This window comes from Hylobates moloch, unplaced genomic scaffold (genome assembly GCF_009828535.3).
Source record: "Hylobates moloch isolate HMO894 unplaced genomic scaffold, HMol_V3 SCAFFOLD_14, whole genome shotgun sequence".
NCBI lineage: Eukaryota > Metazoa > Chordata > Mammalia > Primates > Hylobatidae > Hylobates > Hylobates moloch.
Genome location: NW_026652289.1, coordinates 56,598,338 through 56,621,729, shown reverse-complemented (window position 1 = coordinate 56,621,729; position 23,392 = coordinate 56,598,338). Strand labels below are relative to the sequence as shown.

Sequence of the window (23,392 nt, the reverse complement as noted above, 5' to 3'; positions counted from 1 at the left end):
GGAACCTGAGATATTACCTTAGGAACATTTGAGAGGTACTGAATCACCATCTAACTTATAAATCTAATTTTTCAAATAATTTAAAATTTTTCAATCTTTGAATCATTCACATGACTCACAGGAAATACAAGTCTATTATAAAAATAATTAATGTTATTCTGGATTAAAGAATATACTATCAACTGAAACATAAAAACTAATGGAAGTCAAAAGACAAAAACAAATTCACGAACCTCTTTTAAAAATGATTTTTAATAGAAATTCACTAATTTTCATTGAACTGTAGTTTATGTCACCAATTGAGTTGGTATGCCAACTTACATATTGTATTATTTGATTCTAATTGACTTCTCATAAAAAGATTCTAGCAAATAGCCTGCTAATTAAAGAGTCATACCAATGATGTAAGTACAAGCAAACAAGAAAACAGCAGAGGTGATCTTCTCCTACTCTCAGTATAGGGTCATCAATCATGAGGTTAAAAATTAACAACAGAGGTCGGGTGCAGTGGCTCATGCTGGTAATCCTAGCACTTTGAGAGGTCAAGAAAGGCAGATCACTTGAGCCCAGGAATTCAAGACCAGCATAGGCAACATGGCAAAAAAAATACAAAATTAGCTGAGTGTGATGGTACAAGCCTGCAGTCCCAACTTCTTGGGAAGTTGAGGTGGGAGGATCATCTGAGCCTGGGGAGGTTTAGGCTGCAGTGAGCACTCCAGCCTGGGTGACAGAGTGAGACCCCGTCTCAAAAAAAAAAAAAAAAATTAACAATATAACCAGATCTGACATATTCATCAACACAACTCTCCCCCTCAAAAAAGTTATAAGTAATTATTTTTTGCTGGTGAGAGCCAAGGTTGAGTCTTTAATTTTAAATAATTTGTTTCAAATATAATTTATCTCATCTTTATCTCAAATTTTTATATTTTTAATTAGTTTAGATTTACAATTAAAAAACTTAATAGATATAAACTATACAGAGGAAATACACTGAAAATTAAATACTATGCATCTGATAAGTATGCATAATTTAATAAGATTAGAGATCACTGATATATAAAAAATGAAGAGCTATAAAAATAGTGTTACAAAGCAAAAGTTTTAAGTAAGGTCCATGGATCAGCTTCAGGGGCACCATAAATTCCTGCATTTATATGCAAATTGTTAAGGATGTACATTTTACAACAACAACAGTGTCAGCTTTCATCAGACTCTCAAAATAATTTATGACAAAAAAAGGAATTAGAAATAATGCTCGAGATGGATGAGGTACTAGATGAGGAATATCACTTACAAAACTATTTAAAAAGACCAATGGGAGAAATCTTTCAAAGACGTATCATGTGTTCTCTATTGGAGGTATAAAAATACAACAAGTAAACTCACTGTCTTCGTGTCTTGGGAAGAAATCCTACCATTTCCATGGCAAGTTGTAGGCGCTCAAAGTCATGTCTCAAATCTTCTCCTTCTACCGTGAAGCAATCCTGCTTATTTAAAATAAAAGTTTAAAAATCAAGATTATGTATTTTAAAATAATGTGGGCCATTCAGAAATATGGTAATTTAGGATAGGTACCTGTATGTATAAATGCAAATTAGAGCTGGTAGAATAGTTAGACCTAGTCAAATTCATTAGATCTCTTATCTTACTACAGGTATGCAAACTAAACACATACTTACTAAAATACCAATAAGTTACTTTTGTTCTCCCTTTCACAATCACCAAGATTAGGATCTCAAAAGTTAACTTAAGATAAAGAGCTAGCTGTACTTAATAAGTGTGCTGATATTAAGTTTGATTTTGAGTGGTTCTAAAGAGTTTCAGAAATTCAAAGCATTTAAGAGCACTCAATTCCACCAGCAACTATTATTTATTCAACAAATATTTAACAAGTGCCTACCCTATGTAAGGGACTGAACTGGATATTAGTGACACAAAAATAAATTTTAGAAGAGGCAATAATTTAGTTGAAGAGTGAACCCCAGATTTATATAATATAGTTTGTTACATCTATCTAATCTATATTTATATACATCTATATAGATATGTTATTTTTTTTTTAAGATAGGGTCTCATTCCTGTTGCTCAAGCTGCAGTGGCATGATCTTGGCTCACTGCAGCTTCGACCTCCCAGGCTCAGGTGATTCTCCCACCTCAGCCTCCCAAGCAACTGGGACTACCCAGCTAGTCCTACCATGACCGGTTAGTTTTTTGTATTTTTAATAGAGACACGGTTTCACCACATTGCCCAGGCTAGTCCTGAACTCCCGGACTCAAGCAATCCACCCACCTAGGTCTCCCAAAGTGCTGGAATTACAGGCATGAGCCACTGTGCCCAGCCTGTTACATCTACATTAGATATACATATATAATTATTTATATATTTTATATATGTAATTATTTCCTAATGGAATAACAACATGGTAATCAAACAAGGAAAGAAAGTATATGTGAAAGTATAGAAACCCTCAGAAAACATGTCAGATGAGTCAGTAAAAATAGTTATGAATAGTCACACATGCCTGTAATCCCAGCTACTTGGAAGGCTGAGGTAGGAGGATTGCTTGAGCTCAGGAGTTTGAGACCAGCCTGGGAAACACAGCATGACACCATCTCAAGAAAAAAAAAAAAATTGCTGTGGAATACCAGGTTAAAAAATACTACTTTTTAAGCATAACCCTTGCATTTCAGTTCCTAAAATAGTCAAACAGTGGTAGACATACTCTAAATCTTCAAAACAATAAGTGAGTCATAAATCTCTTTACTGTGAGTTCTCACAGTCCCTTGCACTTTCAAAAACCTCCTCCCATTTGCATTTACCTTTTTAATGCCTATCTTCCTAGGGAATATTCTCTCAAGTACTCAGTGAAGTATATGAACTGTTAATTGTCTTATTAACTGAAGATCCCCAGTGCGAAGTCAGTGCCAAAAACAAGTCATTATTTAGGTAAATAATACTCACTGAATTATTGAATAATATATAAATATTGAATTGAATGAAACATTCCTTTTTCAGAAATAAAGAAAGTGCTCATTTATTTTATAAAAAGTATTTATCAAGTATTTACCATGTACAAGAAAATCTGTTTTAGGCACTGTAAGCATTAGTTAATGAATATCTAAAGTTTAAAATTAAGTTTTGAAATGCTGTTAACAACATTTTTATTCTCTACATGGAAAGCTACACATGCATAGTTTAAAAATTTAAATTCACCACAAGTAAAGTTCTTTCTGAGAACCCATGCATTTAATTTTATTACTATAAAACTTTTGATAAGCAATTTTAAGACATTCTACTGACATGCCAATGTCCTGCTCATTAAAATATATTTTTTTTTTGAGATGGAGTCTCGCACTTATTGCCCAGCTGGTGTGCAATGACGCAATGGCTGCTCAGTGCAACCTCTGCCTCCCGGGTTCAAGCAATTCCCCTGCCTCAGCTTCTCAAGTAGCTGGGATTAGAGGTGCATGCCACCATGCCAGGCTAATTTTCTTATATTTTTTAGTACAGACGGGGTTTTACCACATTGGCCAGGCTGGTCTCAAACTCCTGACCTCAGGTGATCCGCCCACCTCAGCCTCCCAAAGTGCTGGGATTACAGGAGTAAGCCACCGTGCCCGGCCCTAAGATAAATTTTTAAACGCATTCTTCTTTTACCTATAGTAAGTAACCTTTTATAAAAAGCTCTCTTGCTACTCTTCCCCCTAGTCTCAAAATACAAACAGTTCATTCGCTTTATGATTTAACAAATATTTTGCTATTACAAGTGGCAAGGCAGGGGGAATCTATGCTTCCAAATGTGTCAATAATGATTCTTCTAACAGTATTCTAATCTGCCCTAAAAGTGAATGGAACAATTGATGTATATAAAATAGTGGGAAAGTACACTCAAAGAGGCACTGAAATATATTTGTATTTGCTCTTATCCTTAATCAAATGTTCTTAGAAACCCAAAGTGGTCTCAGTGAATATCAAAATCATAGTTTAAAAAAAATGTTTATTAATTCCCTTCTCTGTTTCTCTGATGGTAACTGTAGAAGAAAAACTAAGGATAAATTAAATCTCCCAGAACAGAAATGACTTTATCTTAATTTGGGCTCCGTGGGAGGCAGATCTTGAGACAGACCAAGAGTCAAATACAAGTCACAGACAAAGTGAGAAAGTAAAAGAGAACACAGACTAAACAGTCTGTGGTAACTACTATGAAAGTAGTTAAATGGAGTTTAATCCCAAGGTTATCTCTGGGAAACAATATAAAACCTACAGAGGTGAGGGAGCTACTGTATTTATATACCATCTCATCTCTCATCAGTCATTGTTTGAGGACTTCTGGAGGGAGCAGGCAGCTGTTAATTCCCATCACTTCTAGAGGGCCCTACAAATGCCAAGGCCTTCCAGGGTTCTGGAAAAAGCCTTCAGGCCCCAGGATCCAAATACTGGTCAGCCAGAGTTCAAGGAAATGGTAAGGTTCATTCCAAGGATAAGGCAGGGAACTAACCAACAACTGTTACAACCCCTTCCAATGAAAGAACATAGGCAATCCTTCTGTCAGCTCCGTATAAGTTCTTGTTTATACTTGATAACATGCCACTACATTCCCCCCACAAACATACCCAAATGCTCTTTCATGCTATCAGACCTTGCTCTTTCTATGAGGTGACACATTTTCTCATTTACAAATGCCTAGGATAAACCTAGCATGTAGTAGGCAATTAGTGTGGGTGTGAGGGAAAGAGTCAAATTAGATATTTTCTTCTATCTTGTCTCTATTTCTTAAAATGGTACTTAAGAAATCATACTATCTTGTCTCTTTTTCTTTTTTCTTTGAGATGGAGTCTCGCTCTGTTGCCGAGGTTGGAGTGCAGTGGCACAATCCCAGCTCATTGCAACCTCCGCCTCCTGGGCTCAAGTGGTCCACCTCACCCTCCTGAGGAATAGCTGGGACTACAGGGGTACACCACAGCATCCGTCTGATTTTTATATTTTTTTGGAGGGACAGTGTTTTGCCATGTTGGCCAGGCTGGTCTTAAACTCTTGGGCTCAAGCAATCTGCCTAGCTCAGCCTTGCAAAGTGCTAGGATTACAAGCATGAGACACTGCCCAGTTCCATATTATATTTGATCCTTATAAAACCTCTGGTGGTAGTTATGATTGCCTTTCACACAAGAAGCAGCATTGGCTCAGAATTTAAGCCAATTGCTCCTATGGTGGTGAAGCTTGTTAATAGTGTAGCTGGGATTCCAACCAAGCCTATGTTATTTATCTCCTTTTTTCTTAAGTGATCTCCAGCATCTTTACTAACCTTCCAAGTCAATTGTTCCAGTTTATGTCCTGCACTCTACACTGGTAGTTATAAAAATGTATGATTTCTTAAGTACCATTTTAAGAAATAGAGACAAGTGGCCGCGCACGGTGGCTCATGCCTATAATCCCAGCACTTTGGGAGGTTGAGGCAGGCAGATCACCTGAGGTCAGGAGTTCAAGAGCAGCCTGGCCAACATGGTGAAAACCTCTCTCTACTAAAAATACAAAAATTAGCCAGGCGTGGTCCTGGGCGCCTGTAATCCCAGCTACTCAGGAGGCTGAGGCAGGAGAATCGCTTGAACCCAGGAGGTGGGGGTTGCAGTGAGCCGATATGGTGCCACTGTGCTCCAGCCTGGGTGACAGAGCGAGACACTATGAAAGAAAGAAAAGAAAGAAAAGAGAAAGAGAAAGAGAAAGAGAAAGAGAAAGAGAAAGAGAGGAAGGAAGGAAGGAAGGAAGGAAGGAAGGAAGGAAGGAAGGAAGGAAGGAAGGAAGGAAGGAAGGGGAAGGGAAGGGAAGGGAAGGGAAGGGAAGGGAAGGGAAGGGAAGGGAAGGGAAGGGAAGGGAAGGGAAGGGAAGAGAAGAGAAGAGAAGAGAAGAGAAGAGAAGAGAAGAGAAGAGAAGAGAAGAGAAGAGAAGAGAAGAGGAGGATTGTAAGTGCTTTTTTAAAATTTTTTTGAGACAGGGTCTCACTCTGCTCACCCAGGCTGGAGTGCAGTGGTGCAATCTTGGTTCACTGCAACCTCTGCCTCCCGGGATCAAGTGATTCTCTCACCTCAGCCTCCTGAGTAGCTGGGACTACAGGCACGTATCACCATGCCCTGATAATTTTTTTTTTTTTTTTTTGGTAGAGACGGGGTTTCACCATGTTGGCCAGGCTGGTCTCGAACTCCTGACCTCAAGTGATCCACTCACCTAGGCTTCCCAAAGTGCTGGGATTACAAGCGTGACCCACCGCACCTGGCCAGATGTGAAGTGCTTTTTAAACGGAAAAATATATGCAGAGAAAGTTGTGCAGTATGCAGAGACCTTATACTAGACTGGCAGAGGGTGAGGAATAAAGCCAGAAAGACAATATTTAAGGATGTGACCACAAACTTACAAACTGACAGATGGGTTTTGGCAGTAGGAATCTTTATACAGCAAAAATACTTAAAACAGAGTGGATGAAAACATTATGGTTTCAGGGTATATTGCCCAAGTTGCATCATGATCTCTGAAAGCACTACAGGAGGTCTACCTCATAGGAAACAAGCTTCCACGTATTTATAGATGTTTGGATTCCTGTAAAGGTAGTAGTGACCAAGACTGGAGCTTTGTCTCCACAGAATAATACAGGTCAAATCCCTTTGCAGTATGATAGAACCAATAGTGTCCTGAGACTGTCACTTATGGCAATGACCATTAAAACCCTACCTAATAGTTGGACCCTAAAATTCAAGGCTCAGATAAATAAAAGAATTTGATGAGGCAGACCGACCCTTTACATTGAAGTTACTCAGATAGCTTTTTTTTTTTTCTGAGACAGAGTCTCACTCTGTCACCCAGGATGGAGTGCAGTGGCGAGATCTTGGCTCCCTGCAAGCTCCGCCTCCCAGGTTCAGGCCATTCTCCTGCCTCAGCCTCCTGAGTAGCTGGGACTACAGGCACCCGCCACCACATCCAGCTAATTTTTTGTATTTTTTAGTAGAGACGGGGTTTCACCGTGTTAGCCAGGATGGTCTCAATCTCCTGACCTCATGATCCGCTCACCTCGGCCTCCCAAAATGCTGGGATTACAGGCATGAGCCACCGCGCCCGGCCTCAGATCAGCTTTAAGGTACAATGGCAGACATCAGCCAACATATTACCAGTAGTTAATTCATTCTCCATATTTTATAATTGAGGAAACAAAGGCTGAGATGTTAACAATAATAATAAAAATAAAGACATTTAATAGATTATTACCACTTGAAGAGGGGAAATTAACACATTAAATATTCTTCTACATGTCAGTCACCATGAGAGTTACTAAAACCTCAAAACACAAGGAGATAATTATATATACATTTACAGAAAAGAAAACAGATTCACAGGTTAAATAACTTTCCAAAGCTTAAAAAAAAAAATCTTATAAATAACAGGGCCGGCCAAACCAAAATCTATGTAGTTCCAAATCCTCTGCTCTCTCCCATGCAACACTGCTGTTTGTGCTTATTTAATAGGATAATCCTTAAATGGAACTAAATCACCATACAAGGGCAACAACAGGTACCTTGTAAAAAGCAATTTTCTAACTACAGGTCTCCTTGGGACCATTTATACAATTCCACGAAATACGTAAGTAATGTAGTACAACAGAAGAGTCCTCAAACAATCCCCTCTACCTATGATGCTAGTCACATAAGTTCTAATAACTCACAGGGAAACAAAGTTTAGTTTGTCCCCAAATATATTATGAGGAAGAGCTAACAGGAAAGAATAAAAGATCCTCAGACTGCTTGCTTTTATTAACATTAAGAAGAAAAACAATCAGAAATTAAATTTCAAACTATAATAGATTTTAAAACACAATAAATGGAAAATGGTGATGAAAGTATTATTAAGGGAAGACGAGATTATGGCTACAAAGTTCTTCTAAAGGGAAAGATGGGTAATGATGACTTCAATGGTGGCAACAACATTCACTATGCACTTACTAAGGATTATGTATTCTATCAAGTTCTTTACATGCACAACTTTAAGACTCACAAAACTTAAAGACCATTATTAACCCCTAAAATAAATGATACTGGAAAATAAACCAGCCAATATTCATGTTAGGTCATTCTGCTTCAGAGCCCAAATCCTTTTTTTTTTTTTTTGAAATAGAGTCTTGCTGTGTCACCCAGGCTGGAGTGCAATGGTGTCATCTTGTCTAGCTGTAGCCTCAACCTCCTGGGCTCAAGCAATCTGCCTGCCTCAGCCTCCTGAGTAGCTGGAACTACAGGCGTGTATCACTATACCTGGCTTAAATTTTTGTAGAGATAGGGTATCGCCTTGTTGCTCAAGCTAGTCTCAAACTCCTAGTCTCAAGCAATTCTCCCACCTCAGCTTCCAAAAGTGTTGAATTACAGGCATGAGCCACTACTCTCGGCCCCCAAATTCTTAAGTATTACTTAGACTATCTTTGAAAAGTAGCAGATCAGTTCACAACTTCACTGTAAGCTCAGAACAGATGATCAAGTCTTCTATTTGCAGTATGTGTTTGCAGTCCCCTACCTGCTTTCCAAGGAGGCATGGTCACTTGGTGTAGCACGTGAAAAAGGAAAAGGGGGAGCTTCTTAAGAATGGCAAAACAACTTAAATTTTTTCTGTTAAAATGTGTCAGAATCTATAAATTTATATGTCAAGTGTTTTTTTTCCCCAAAATGTTAAATCTAAACTCCAAAATTACTTGGTTATGTAACCGTAATACAATTAAAATTTCTCTAAAAAAAATTATTATTCATGTATACTGATCGTTCTCACCTGTGAAATAGGCTAGTTCTGCAATTAGTAAAGTTTATAAACATGCAGTGAGAATCAAAGTTGTGGTTCTTTAAAGCGAGGACTAACAAATGTTTTCAGAAAGAATATTTAATAAATTAATTCGTTAGTTAATTAATAGACATAGGAAGATTAGTATGTGTTTTCAGCCTTTTTACAACTAACTTAATTGAAAACTTAAGAAAAAAATTTTGTGTTCTTTTTATGGTTACAAACTTGTCATAAAATATAACAAATAAAGCTAAATTTAGCTGGGCATGGTGGCTCATGCCTATGATCCCATCACTTTGACAGGCCAAGGCAAGAGAATCACTTGAGGTCAGAGGTTCAAGACCAGCCTGGACAACATAGTGAGACTCTGTCTCTAATTTAAAAATATACTTATTAAAATATAATAATACAATTTTTAAAAAATTAAAGCAAAATTTACCTATTCACTTTATATTACATCATATATCCCCTTAAATCACTCAATTTAAAACACAAAATAGGCTGGGCATAGTGGCTCATATCTGTAATCCCAGCACTTTGGGAGGCCAAAGTGGGCAGATCACTTGAGGCCACGAGTTCAAGACCAGCCTGGCCAATATGGCAAAACCCCATCTCTACTAAAAATAGAAAAATTAACTGGGCATGGTGGTGCACACCTGTAATCCCACCTACTTGGGAGGCTGAGGCATGAGAATCACTAGAACCCAGGAGATGGAGGTTGCAGGGAGCCAAGATCATGTCACTGTACTCCAGTAAAAGAGCGAGACTCTGTCTCAAAAAATAAAAATTTTAAAAAAACCTTATTTATAGGAATTTCAATACTTATTTTTGGATAATTTTATTAAGGCTACAGACTGGCTACTGGGAAAAAAATCAAAGAAAAATATACATGCATTCATTATGTGTAAAGACTGTTGACATATAAAACATAAAGGACACAATTTTTTGAAATAAACAATAATTACCACTCGTAGTATATAGGTAATGAAACTACTAAAAAATAATTTTAAAAAATAAAACGGGGAAAAAACTATAGTTCATACAAATCCACAGCAATGCTGAAGAATCAGGAATATAATCAATTTAATGTTTTTCAAAATAAATATTGAATGTGGACTGTCTTAATGACCAGAAAATATCCAAAAAAAAGTAAATTAACTGGTTTTAAATCAACAAACTATACAGATATAAATCAATCATTCAAAAGAAATGAAACATTGATTTATCTTCCTTCCTAGGATTCTTTGTATTTCAGCTGATTTGCATTCTAAATCTTCAGATGGATGCAAATGCGCAATGTGAGGACCCTTTGACAGGAACACAGAATATTTAGGTACTTGTACTGACCGGCTCAGAGTCATAGCAATAATCATCCCAGCTCTGTCTGAGGGGTTTCTTTGTTATCTGAAAGTAAGGCAGATTGGTTAGGTAGAAGTAATGGTTATTATACTTTTCTAATGATCTCTTAGATGTGTGCAGGTAGTACTGCTGCTATCCATTTAAAAGTTATTTTGCATAGCAGCATAAAACGAGAAATAACGAAGTAAACATTCACATTCTGGGAGACTGTATACTATACTAACGAACTTACATATACCATGGGCTCCAGTGACTGTTATTTACATAAACTGAGTCCCATATCCTATGAATACTGACATTATGACAGGAATATATTATGGTCATTAATTACAAAAAGATCTGAAAGAACAGCAAAATTTCAGACTTCTCCAATACTAACAACTATCAGCTCATTTATGAGAGAACATTACTTTATAAAAAAGAAAATCTTTAATCACCCAAATATAATGCACATAGTTTAAACCGGGGAGGAAAAAACTCAGAAGCTGAATTAGCAAATATTTTTGAAAAGCTACTTAATTCTATGCATAAAAATTAATAATATTATATCAGAAATTGATACTTTAAATAACTTGGAATTCTCAATATATTAATATAAAGTCATTAGTTTATATTAATATATGTAGTTTCAAAATCAAGAAATAACAGTTAATACAACACACTGTATTATCTTGGGGAAAGCCAAAGGTATAACTTTCTCTTTTTTTTTTTTGAGATGGAGTCTTGCTCTGTCGTCCAGGCTGGAGTGCGGTGGCACAATCTTGGCTCACTGCAACCTCTGCCTCCTGGGTTGAAGCGATTCTCGTACCTCAGCCTCCCAAGTAGCTGAGATTACAGGCGTGCCTCACCACACCCAGCTAATTTTTTTGTGTTTTTAGCAGAGACAAGGTTTCACGATGTTGGCCAGGCTGGTCTCGAACTCCTGACCTCAGGTGATTCAACGCCTCAGCTTCCCAGAGTACTGGGATTACAGGTGTGAGCCACTGCACTCAGCCAAAGATATAACTTTCATAACCCTAAATATATACTGCTATCTTTGAACCATCATCAAAGTGCCAATTTGTTTACAAAACCTTCATAAGGATTTTTTTAACTGTCATAAAGGAATTTATTTCCATAGACATTACATCTTGCCTCCAACAATGGAAAAATAAGGGGAGACAATCTATTATTTAAATGATCTATTGTTTTACTAATTCCATTAATGCTGGTTGTAAAATTTTTGTTATTATGAGAAATAATAAAATTAGTAAAGTCAATGTAATGAAAAGTGAGAATTACTCCTTAATGTGGAAGTTTAGGGATGAATTTTGAGTTGTGAGGAAAGATCCAAATTCTCTAAGTCATTTGCCTTTGATCACCTTCATACTGAATATTTAAGAAGATTGTTCATTAAATTATAAAAATAGTCATACTCTAAGTGTCATAGTATCATGCAAAGACGTATGTGTATGAGACTTCAAAACATGCAAATTAGGTTTCAAGTAATCCCTTGCAAAGGACAAGAATTAATCATTAGTAACATTTAATATCTTGGGGGTTGTAAAAGGTAAATCACTTTAGTAAAAGTAAAGCATTTTTCTAATAGAGTAGAAGTATCAATAAACAGCTTATTATTATTTTCCCAAAGAATCTCACAGAAAACGAAAAGCACATATATTATCTGAGCTTTTAACATTTATATGAGGATGGTAATCACCCTTAAATTTGAGAACTGCATCACCTAAATTTGTAGAGTACACATATGAAAATGCTAGCTAATATCCATTCCTAGGTTTGAGAAAGAAAGTACCAGAAAAAAGACATTTTTCAAGCATTAAATTTAATACTGCCCTCCACTTCAAAATGCTTTTTATGAATTCTCACCTGATTGAGATAATGATATTCCTCTGGTTGCTTAAGATGGAATGCTGATCTCTCGTCTTCACTTGCTCCTGCAAGGAGGTAATAGAATACATGATAGTTCCTGTGGGAAACAAAGAGGTACAGTTTTATAATGTGTGACTTATGGTTATCATTTAACAGGGGGAGGAGGGAAGCAAACAGTAATTAGTAAAATGTATCAGCTTTGCTTCTTTTTTTTAACATAAATGTGATAAATTCAGCATTTAAGTACTCCTAAAAATTGAATGATGTTTTGGATGTGGAATACAAAAGAGAGGAACGAGGGCAGCAAAATTAACAAAATTAGGACCTCTGAAAATTCTCTTCTGCATAAAACCAATGAGAAATTTGGCAAATCTGTCATAATTAACCTTTTCAGAACTGTGGAAACTAATCGAAAGCCTGCAACAACCCAGAGAGTGTTTACTCAATACAAAGAGCTAAATCTCAATAAAAATGGCTTTGTAGTGTTTTAAACTTGCCCTATTCCATCCCCTTGAAAACCAACAGCCTGCAAACTTGGAGATCAGAAGCCTGGCAGCTACCAGAAAGGTCAGAACAGGGTTTGAGCTTGTTCAAAGCCTCATTCCCTAAGAAATATCATTATTTGAACTGTCTGGTGGTTCTCTGTAAGCAGCCATATTCAAGGCTGACTCTACAAGATTCGATTTGGACTTCATATCGTGCAAAGATCTTTTCCCCAGAGGCATCCACAGAAACTGAGACAATCGCTGAACAGCCTACTTCCTAAAGCAGTGGATCAAAGTTGGGGCAAACAATAGGCTAACCAAGAAACTTAAAAGGTAAAGCTGGCTTTGAAAATCTCCAAAAAATTTCCTAGGAATCTAGAAGGCCATATGCATGCATAACGCTGTGGACATGCCCAGGGTTGTATGTGCTCTCAGAAAAAAAAAGATGAAATATAAACTCTCACCCCCGGTTACTTTGAAACCCTGCACAGGCAGAAAATAAAGGCCAAGGTAGATTTGTAAAATACCTAGCTGAGTGTTGAAGGCATGGAACAATATACACAGAGAGCCCTGTGGCAAAGAGTGAGAGACTTACTTATTGTTTCCAAGCATTTAAATAAATCTCTGTCCAGTTATTACCCGACATCTAAGTTAAATAAGCAGATACTTCAATAGCCACACTCAAAAAAGAATATCGACTTTATAAAATTAGTTCAGAAAAGTCACAAAACAATCAAACAGTAGGAATAAAAACAACAATCAAACCCTGGGAAGGAGAGGACTCATTTCCAGAGTTGCCACATTATATTATTTTAAAAATCAAATTTTTCGACCAGGTGTGGTGGCTCATGCCTGTAATCCCAGCACTTTGAGAGGCTGAGGCGGGTGGATCACGACAAGAGATCGAGATCATCCTGGCCAACATGGTGAAACCCTGTCTCTACTAAAAATACAAAAATTAGCTGGGCATGGTGACGTGCGCCTGTAGTCCCAGCTACTCCGGGAGGCTGAGGCAGGAGAATTGCTTGAACCGAGGAGAAGGTTGCAGTGAGCCGAGATCACACCACTGTACTCCAGCCTGGTGACAGGGCGAGACTCTGTCTCAAAAATAAATAAATAAATAAATAAAAATAAAAAATCCAATTTACTTTGTTTTGTTTCGTTTTTGTTTTGAGACAAGATAGCTGTCACCCAGGTTGGAGTGCAGTGGCATGCTCATGATTCACTGCAGCCTCGACCTCCTAGGCCCAAGTGATTCTCCCACTTGAGCCTCCCTAGTAGCTGGGACCACAGGTGTGCACCACCAAACCTAGCTAATTTTTGTATTTTTTGTAGAGACAGAGTTTCCCCGTGTTGCCCAGGCTGGTCTCAAACTCGTGGGGGCTCAGGTGATCTACCCATCTTGGCCTCCCAAAGTGCTGGGATTACAGGCGTGAGTCACCATACCCAGCCAAAAAAAATCCAGTTTTCAACAACAACAAAAAAAATTATAAGGCATGCAAAGAAAGAAGACAGTATAGCCAATACAAAGTAGAAAAAGTATTAATTAATAACTGTCCCTCATCTCAGGCTGACTGTGCTGCCCTGATTGTTGCTGCTGGTGCTGGTGAATTTGAAGCTGGTATCTCCAAGAATGGGCAGACCCGAGAGCATGCCCTTCTGGCTTACACACCGGGTGTGAAACAACTAATTGTTGGTGTTAACAAAATGGATTCCACTGAGCCACCCTACAGCCAGAAGAGATATAAGGAAATTGTTAAGGAAGTCAGCACTTACATTAAGAAAACTGGCTACAACCCTGACACAGTAGCATTTGTGCCAATTTCTGGTTGGAATGGTGACAACATGCTAGAGCCAAGTGCTAACATGCCTTGGTTCAAGGGATGGAAAGTCACCCGTAAGGATGGCAATGCCAACGGAACCACGCTGCTTGAGGCTCTGGACTGTATCCTACCACCAGCTCGTCCAACTGACAAGCCCTTGCGCCTGCCTCTCCAGGATGTCTACAAAATTGGTGGTATTGGTACCGTTCCTGTTGGCCGAGTGGAGACTGGTGTTCTCAAATCTGGTATGGTGGTCACCTTTGCTCCAGTGAACGTTACAACAGAAGTAAAATCTGTCGAAATGCACCATGAAGCTTTGAGGGAAGCTCTTCCTGGGGACAATGTGGGCTTCAATGTCAAGAATGTGTCTGTCAAGGATGTTCGTCGTGGCAACGTTGCTGGTGACAGCAAAAATGACCCACCAATGGAAGCAGCTGGCGTCACTGCTCAGGTGATTATCCTGAACCATCCAAGGAAAATAAGCGCTGGCTATGCCCCCTGTATTGGATTGCCACATGGCTCACATTGCATGCAAGTCTGCTGAGCTGAAGGAAAAGATTGATTGCCGTTCTGGTAAAAAGCTGGAAGATGGCCCTAAATTCTTGAAGTCTGGTGATGCTGCCATTATTGATGTGGTTCCTGGCAAGCCTATGTGTGTTGGGAGCTTCTCAGACTATCCACTTTTGGGTCACTTTGCTGTTCGTGATATGAGACAGACAGTTGCGGTGGGTGTCATCAAAGCAGTGGACAAGAAGGCTGCTGGAGCTGGCAAGGTCACCAAGTCTGCCCAGAAAGCTCAGAAGGCTAAATGAATATTATCCCTAATACCTGCCACCCCACTCTTAATCAGTGGTGGAAGAACGGTCTCAGAACTATTTGTTTCAATTGGCCATTTAAGTTTAGTAGTAAAAGACTGGTTAATGATAACGCATCGTAAAACCTTCAGAAGGAAAGGAGAATGTTTCGTGGACCACTTTGGTTTTCTTTTTTGCGTGTGGCAGTTTTAAGTTATTAGTTTTTAAAAATCAGTACTTTTTAACGGAAACAACTTGACCAAAAATTTGTCACAGAACTTTGAGACCCATTAAAAAAGTTTAATGAGAAAAAAAAAAAAAAACTGTCCCTGAAAAAACCCAGACACTAGACTTACAAGACTTTAATCAGCTATTTTAAACGTATTCAACGAACTAAAGAAAGTCACACTTAATGAACTAAAGAAAAGTATGAGAACACTATCTCACCAAACAGAGACTAATATACAGGACTTTTAAGAAATTAATCAAAAAAGAATTCTGGAGTTGAAAAATATAACTGCAATGAAAAAGTATCTAGTGGAGCTCAACAGCAAATATGAGTAAGTAGAAGAAAGAACCAGTGAACTTGAAGAAAAAAGCAACATACATGAAGACAGGTCAATTGACTCTCGTCTAAGGAACAGAAGAAAAAAAATGGAGAATAATAAACAAGGTCTCAGAGACCTGTGGGATACCATTAAAAAGACTCCCATGGCGGATGCAGTGGCTCACACCTATAATGCCAGTACTTTGGGAGGTGGAGGCGGGTGGATCACTTGAGGTCAGGAGTTCAAGGCAGCTCACGCTTATAATCCCAGCACTTTGGGAGGCAGAGGTGAGTGGATCACCTGAGGTCAGGAGTTCGAGGCCAGCCTGGCCAACATGGTGAAACCTCATCTCTACTAAAATTACAAAAAAAAAAAAAAAAAAATAGCTGGGCATGGTGGCAGGCACCTGTAATCCCAGCTACTCAGGAGGCTGAGGCAGGAGAATCACTTGAACCCAGGAGGCGAAGGTTGCAGTGAGCTGAGATCGCACCATTGCACTCCAGCATGGGCGACAAGAATGAAACTCTGTCTCAAAAAAAAAAAAAAAGAAAAGAAAGAAAAAAGGCTCCTATACATACTGGGGAGTTCCAAAAGAAGAAAAAAGAAAGGGACATAAAGAATACTTGAAAAAACAATTGCCAAAATCTCTCTCCAAATTTGATGGAAAACATTAATCTGCACATCCAAGAAACTCAATGAACTCTAGAGGGTATAAACTCAAATAAATCCACATTTTGACAAACCAAAATTCTTGAAAAGCAAAGACAAGGAGAGAATTTTGTAAGCACCAAGAGAGAAATTCCTCATCAAGGAATCCTAATATAAGATTAACAGCTGATTTCTCATCAGGAACCATGGCAGACAGATAACGTATTCTAAATGTTAAAAGGAAAAAAATTGTCAGTCAAGAAGTATATATCCAGGAAAAATAAAGGAGAAATTAGAACACTGCCAGATAAACAAAGTTGGACTTCACAGCTATAGATGGGCCTTACAAGAAATGCTAAAGGGAGTTCATTTTTCTGACTGAAATAAAAGGATACTAGACAAGATTTGATTAAACATGAAGAAATAAAGAACACTGGTAAAAGTAACTACATAGGTAAATATAAAAGATAGTATAAATTAATTAACTCGTTGATTGATTCACTGACAGGATCTCACTCTGTTGCCCAGGCTGGAGTGCAGTGGCACGATCTCAGCTCACTGCAACCTCTATCTCGTTTCAAGTGATCCTCTCACCTCAGCCTCCCAAGTAGCTGGGACTACAGGCGTGCACCACCACACTGGGATAATTTTTGTAGAGATAAGGTTTTGCCATGTTGTCTAGGCTGGTCTCGAACTCCCGGCCTCAAGTGATCTGCCCACCTTGGCTTCCCCAAAGTGCTGGGATTCCAGGCAGGAGCCACTGCACCTGGCCTATTTTTTATGTATAACACTTTTTTCCTATTAAACTTGAAAAATTACATAAAGCAGTAATTATAAATGTGTTGATGGATGTACCACCATAAAGAAGTAATTTGCATAACAATGACAGGACAAAGGAGCAAGAAAGGAATAGAGCTACATACAAGCAAAGTTTGTTGTATACTATCAAAATTAAGTTGTCATTATTCCAAACTACATTGTTATAAGATTTTAAGTACAATACCCAAGGTAACCAATAAGAATATAAAAAATAAGAAGAAGAAATGCCAATGAAATTAAAATGGTACACTAGAAAACATTTATTTAATGCAAAAGAAGGCAGGAATAGAAGAACAGAAGAACAAAAAAAATCGTAACACATATGGAGAACAAATAGCAAAATGGTATTAATAATCCTACCTTATCAATAATTACATTAAGTATAAGTAGATTAAATGCTCTAATCTAAAGGTAGATAAATGGCGAATGGATAAAAAGAAAATGTATGGTCCAACTACATGCTGTTTACAAGAGACAAGCTTTAGACTCAAAGACACAAATAGGTTAAACATAAAAAGATGGAAAAAAAAGATACCATGCAAGCAATATCCAAAAGCAAGCTAGAGAATACCAGATAAAACAATAATTACTAATTATTACTAATACTAGGTAAAATAAAGACCAAACTTGTTCCTAGGGACAAAGAAGGCCATCTTATAATGACAAAAGGGCCAATCCATCAAGAAGACATAACAATTTAAAATATATGTATGTGTGTCTAAGAACAGAGCCCAAAAAAACATTGAGCAAAAAGAACTTTTTTTGTCGAAATGGAGTTTCGTACTGTCACTGACTGGAGTGCAGTGGCGAGACCTCGGCTCACTGCAACCTCCACCTTCCAGGTTCAGGCGATTCTCCTGACTCAGCCTCCCGAGTAGCTGGAAATACAGGCGCATGCAACCACACCTGGCTAGTTTTTATACTTTTAGTTTCACCATGTTAGCCAGGCTGGTCTAAAACTCCTCATCTCAAATGATCCGCCTGCCTTGGTCTCCCAAAGTGCTCGGATTACAGGAGTGAGCCAGTGCACCCAGCCACAAAAAGAACTTGACAGAACTAAGAGAAGAAGTACACAATTCAACAATAATACTGAGAGACTGCAATACTCTCAATAATGAAGAAAGCAACTAGACAGAAGATGAACAAGGAAAAGAGGACTTCAAAATTACTATATACCAGTTAGACCTAACACATGTTTATAGAACACTCCAGTCAACATAAGGAGGATATATTTTTTCAAGTCCACATGGAGTATCCTCCAGGGTAGACCATGTGTAGTCTACTACAAAACAAGTCTCAATAATTTAAGGAGATTGAAATCATACAACTACTCCAAACACTTTGCAGTGAAATAAGAAATCACATTTCCATGGCCGGGCACGGTGGCTCACGCCTGTAATCCCAACACTTTGGGAGGCCGAGGCAGGTGGATCACAAGGTCAGGAGATCGAGACTATCCTGGATAACATGGTGAAACCCCGCCTCTACTAAAAATACAAAAAATTAGCCAGGCGTGATGGTGGGCGCCTGTAGTCCCAGCTACTCGGGAGGCTGAGGCAGGAGAATGGCGTGAACCCAGGAGGCAGAGCTTGCAGTGAGCCGAAATCGCGCCACTGCACTCCAGCCCGTGCCTCAGAGCAAGACTCCGTTTCAAAAAAAAAAAAACAAAAAACAAAAAAGAAAAATCACATTTCCAAAATACAAATACATGGAAATTTGACAACACATTCCTAAATAACCAGTGGGTTAAAGAAGTCACAAGCAAAATTATAAAATACTCCAAAATGCACAAAAACAAAACACTACACCAATACATGGAAAACAGCTGAAGCAGTGCTTAGACGGGCTTTATACCTGTAAACCCATATAAAAAAGATCTCAAATCTATAACCTAACCATCCACCTTAAGAAACTAGAAAAAAAAGCAAACTAAACCCAAAGCAAGCAGAAGGAAGGAAATGATAAGCATCAGAGCAGAAATAAATGAAATAGGAAATAGGAAAAAAAAATAGAGAATATCAGTGAAACTAAAGATTGGTTCTTTGAAAAGATCTTCACGATTAAACTTTTATCTAAACTGATGAGACAGACACAGAAAGAAGCAGAGAATCAAATTCAGGAATGAATGAAAGCGGAACATTACTACCAATCTTACATAAACAAAAAAGATTGTAAGGGATACTATAAAACAAGTTTTTGGCAACAAGTTAGATAACCTAGATGAAATGGACAAATTCCTAGAAAGATAAAAACTACCAAATCTGACTATAGATGAAACAAAAAGTCTGAACAGATCTATAATAACTAAAGTGTTTGAATTAATAATCAAAATTTCATGCAAATAAAAGTCAGAACCAGATGGCTTTGCTGGTGAATTCTACCAAACGTTTAAAGAATTAACCCAATCCTTCACAAACTCTTCTAGAGAATTGGTTTGTAAAAACTGGATTTCACCTCTCATTCATTCTCCAAAACCAAGGAAATAAGAGTTATATCCCCTTATTTCATTATCATTCAAATGTGTTAGAAAAAGTTACTAATAGTTTTCCATCTGTAAAATGGGAATAAATAACCAAGAAGCAGAAAAGTTAAGTAAGATGTCCAAGGCATACCCAATATTTGAATGTAGGTCAAACCCTCTCTTAACCCAATCTTACTGTAGCATGAAACAAATCATTAATTTACTTCTCTATCTTATTTCTCCATCTGAAGGACACCACATATATCATCTCTAAAGACCTGTATACCTCAAGTAATACAATGGAATTAAGAGCTTTATTGAAAATTTTTTCTCAAGTTAGAAAAAGAACACTAAGGAAATGGGAGAAAAGTCCCAAGGTACATTGCTCACCAAGAGGAATGAGGAACAACTGAGAAACTGCTTACTTGTTCTGACAGTTTGCAATAGTTCTATATACCAAATAAAGATCTCCTCCTAGCAGCCTCTGAAAAACTGCAAAGTTCTGCCCATGACAGAAATAGCAATTATGTATAAAGCTATGCATGACGTAAACTGAATTAAGGGTCATAATACACAAAGACCTTAAAAGTCAATCTGCATGATACAAATGTTAACTTCATCTAATCACACAAATAAAAATACGTACCGTTCATTATGCTCTTGATAAACGAGTCTGGACTTCTCCAGTAGATATTTTTCAAAATAGGCACTACAAGAAAAATAAAATTGGTTGATATAAATAATAAAGTTTAATATAAGGTAGAAAAATATTTGGAGACAGTGTAAAAGTATAAAGAATACTATCCAGATCATTTCAAAATATTCACCATTGGCCAGCCGAGGTGGCTCACACCTGTAATCTCAGCACTTTGGGAGGTCGAGACGAGAGGATCACCTGAGGTCAGGAGTTCAAGACCAGCCTGGCCGATATGGTGAAACCCCATCTCTAATAAAATACAAAAATTAGCCAGGCATGGTGGCAGGCACCTGTAATCCCAGTTACTTGGGAGGCTGAGGCAGAAGAATTGTTTGAGCCTGGGAGGCGGAAGTTGCAGTGAACCAAGATCACACCACTGCACTCCAGCCTGGGTGACAGAGTGAGAATCTGTCTCCTTTACTGAAAAAAAAAAAAAAAAAAAATATATATATATATATATACACACACATATACACACACACACATACTATTATAATTGTGTTACAGGTACTGTTAGTGTTATCCATGTCAAATTCATATGGTCATGAGTCTTTTTTCTTTCAGTAAAGCAAAATAAAATAAGAAGTTTAAACCAGCCCAGGTGCAGTGGCTCACGCCTGTAATCCCAGCACTTTGGGAGGCCGAGGCAGGTGGATCACCTGAGATCGGGAGTTCGAGACCAGCCTGACCAACATGGAGAAACCCCATCTCTACTAAAAAAAACAAAATTAGCCAGGCATGGTGGCGCATGCCTGTAATCCCAGCTACTCGGAAGGCTAAGGCAGAAGAATCACTTGAACCCGGCAGGCGGAGGTTGCAGTGAGCCGAGATCGCACCACTGCACTCCAGCCTGGGCAACAAGAGCAAAACTCCATCTCAAAAAAACAACAACAAAAAAAAACAAAAAAAAAGAAGTTTAAAACATAGTACACAAGATCCCGGAAGACAGACTCTACATTATTTCTAGGCTACTATACCACTACACATTCTTCCAGACATACTTTGGACAGATTACTACATAAGGCTCAAAGATATACATAGTTTCTTTTTATATATTTATGCTATTGTCACAGCCCAAAATCAATTTATTATATAATGATTTACTCTATAAATAGTTTTTTATTGGGCACTATATCAAGCACAAGGAATATGGAAATAAGTGATCTACTACCTGTTCTCAAATGACTTACAAACTAGTAGAGAAAGTAGGTAATCTAGCAGCTATTATACTGAGTTGACAGGGCTTATTGTAAAGCAATGACCAGGATATTATGCATACACAAAGAGAGACACCTGAGATTCAATCCAAGAAGGAAAAAGGATGTAAAGAAGAATTCCCATGGATAGTGAGTACACAGCACAGAGCAAACTTTCATTACATATATCTGGTGAAAGAGTGATGGGTAAATGAATTCAAAATCTGAAGGATTAACCAGAAGGAAAGGAGAACTGCCTTTATGTAAAGTTATAAAGGAAGGAGGGTACACATACCAACTTCAGGGAAAACAATTAGTTATGTATCACTTAACTACAGAGGTACATTCTGAGAAATGCATCATTAGACAATTTTGTTGTTTGTCAACATCATAGAGTGCACTTACACAAACCTGATAGTATAGCCTACTACACACTTAGGCCTTATGTTATAGCCTATTGCTCCTAGGATACATACCTATACAGCATGTTACTGCACTGAATACTACAGGCAACTGTAACACAATGGTAAGTATTTGTGTACTTAAACACAGAAAAGGTACAGTAAAAATAGGGTATTAAAATCTCATAGGACTACCATAGTATATGCGGTCCATCATCTACTGAAACATCACTGTGTGGTGTATGACCCAAGTTACGCATGACTAGGGAATGAGATAGGCAGACGGACTACGATCAAGAGCTAATATACTATATGCCAGAAGAATGAACTTTATCCTGAAAGTAATGAGGAATTAAACATCAATTGTATGTCTGATATTTTTTTCTCTTTATCCAGACTGTGCCCTCCAAGTCTTTAAAACTTCTTACCCAAATGGGTGCAATCAGCTAAGATCTCACTGGAAAGGGGTTCTAGAATCTGAAATGTAAAAGCTTTAGATTACTGAATCCAAATTATTAGGACAAACCTCTTAGGGGCCAGAATGTGACTCTTAAGCTGTATTTCTCCCAGTTGCCTCCCACCACATGCTATATGCTTCAGTCACGCACAAACACAGAATCCCTCAAAGATTCCATTCACTCCCGACTGCACTGCTCACTTTCTTCCTCCCACTTCCAATTCCCTAGTCTATTCCCAGACTCTGTCCAGTAAACTGCATTCCTTCATTAAAATAAAGTCCAAATGTGGGTTCTTTGAAAATCCATTCCCTCCCTCCGTCCCTCCCTCCCTCCCTTCCTTCCTTCCTTCCTTCCTTCCTTTTCTCTCCCTCTGTGGCCCGGGCAGCAATCTCCTCGTCTCGCTGCTGCCCCGCGCCGCGGACTGCCTGGGACTGCCGGCGCGCGCCACCGCTGCCTGTTTTTTCTCCTTTGCCTGCCGGCGCGCGTTCGCCATCTTGGCCACGCTAGTCGCCAGCTCCTGACCCCGAACGCTCTGCCCGCCTCGGCCTCCCAGGGTGCTGGGACTACAGACGGAGTCTCGCTCACCCGGTGCTCGGTGTTACCCGGGCTGGAGTGCGGTGGCGTGGTCTGGGCTCGCGGCAGCCTCCGCCTCCCAGCCGCCTGCCTTGGCCTACCAGGGTGATGGGATTGCAGCCCCTGCCCGGCTGCCGCCCCGTCTGGGAGGTAGGGAGCGTCTCTGCCCGGCCGCCCCTCTGCCCGGCCTCCCCATCTGGGAAGTGAGGAGCGCTTCTGCCCGGCCACCCATCGTCTGGGAGGTGAGGAGCGCCTCTGCCCGGCCGCCCCATCTGGGAAGTGAGGAGCGCCTCTGCCCGACCACACACCGTCTGGGAAGTGAGGAGCGCCTCTGCCCGACCACCCACCGTCTGGGAAGTGAGGAGCGCCTCTGCCCGACCACCCACCGTCTGGGAGGTGAGGAGCGCCTCTGCCCGGCCACCCATCGTCTGGGAGGTGAGGAGCGCCTCTGCCCGGCC

General features: G+C 39.0%; 1 protein-coding gene and 1 pseudogene across 5 annotated transcripts in view; one reads left to right on the top strand and one right to left on the bottom strand.

Moving 5' to 3' along the window:
* MYO9A (myosin IXA) overlaps positions 1-23,392 on the bottom strand; it is a 300,242-nt gene that overhangs the window by 181,627 nt on the left and 95,223 nt on the right. For 4 of the 5 annotated variants that reach the window (XM_058427939.1, XM_032174780.2, XM_032174781.2 and 1 more), the window contains exons 4-7: positions 20,256-20,318; positions 12,029-12,128; positions 10,151-10,207; positions 1,387-1,484 (exon numbers count right to left, since the gene is read on the bottom strand). In XM_058427939.1, coding sequence (XP_058283922.1) covers positions 1,387-1,484; positions 10,151-10,207; positions 12,029-12,128; positions 20,256-20,318 — 318 coding nt within the window. Of the gene's footprint in view, positions 1-1,386; positions 1,485-2,522; positions 2,585-10,150; positions 10,208-12,028; positions 12,129-20,255; positions 20,319-23,392 lie in introns of those variants that run through there. The other variant, XM_058427941.1, reaches the window with a different exon arrangement.
* LOC116481823 (putative elongation factor 1-alpha-like 3) lies at positions 14,105-15,456 on the top strand (annotated as a pseudogene).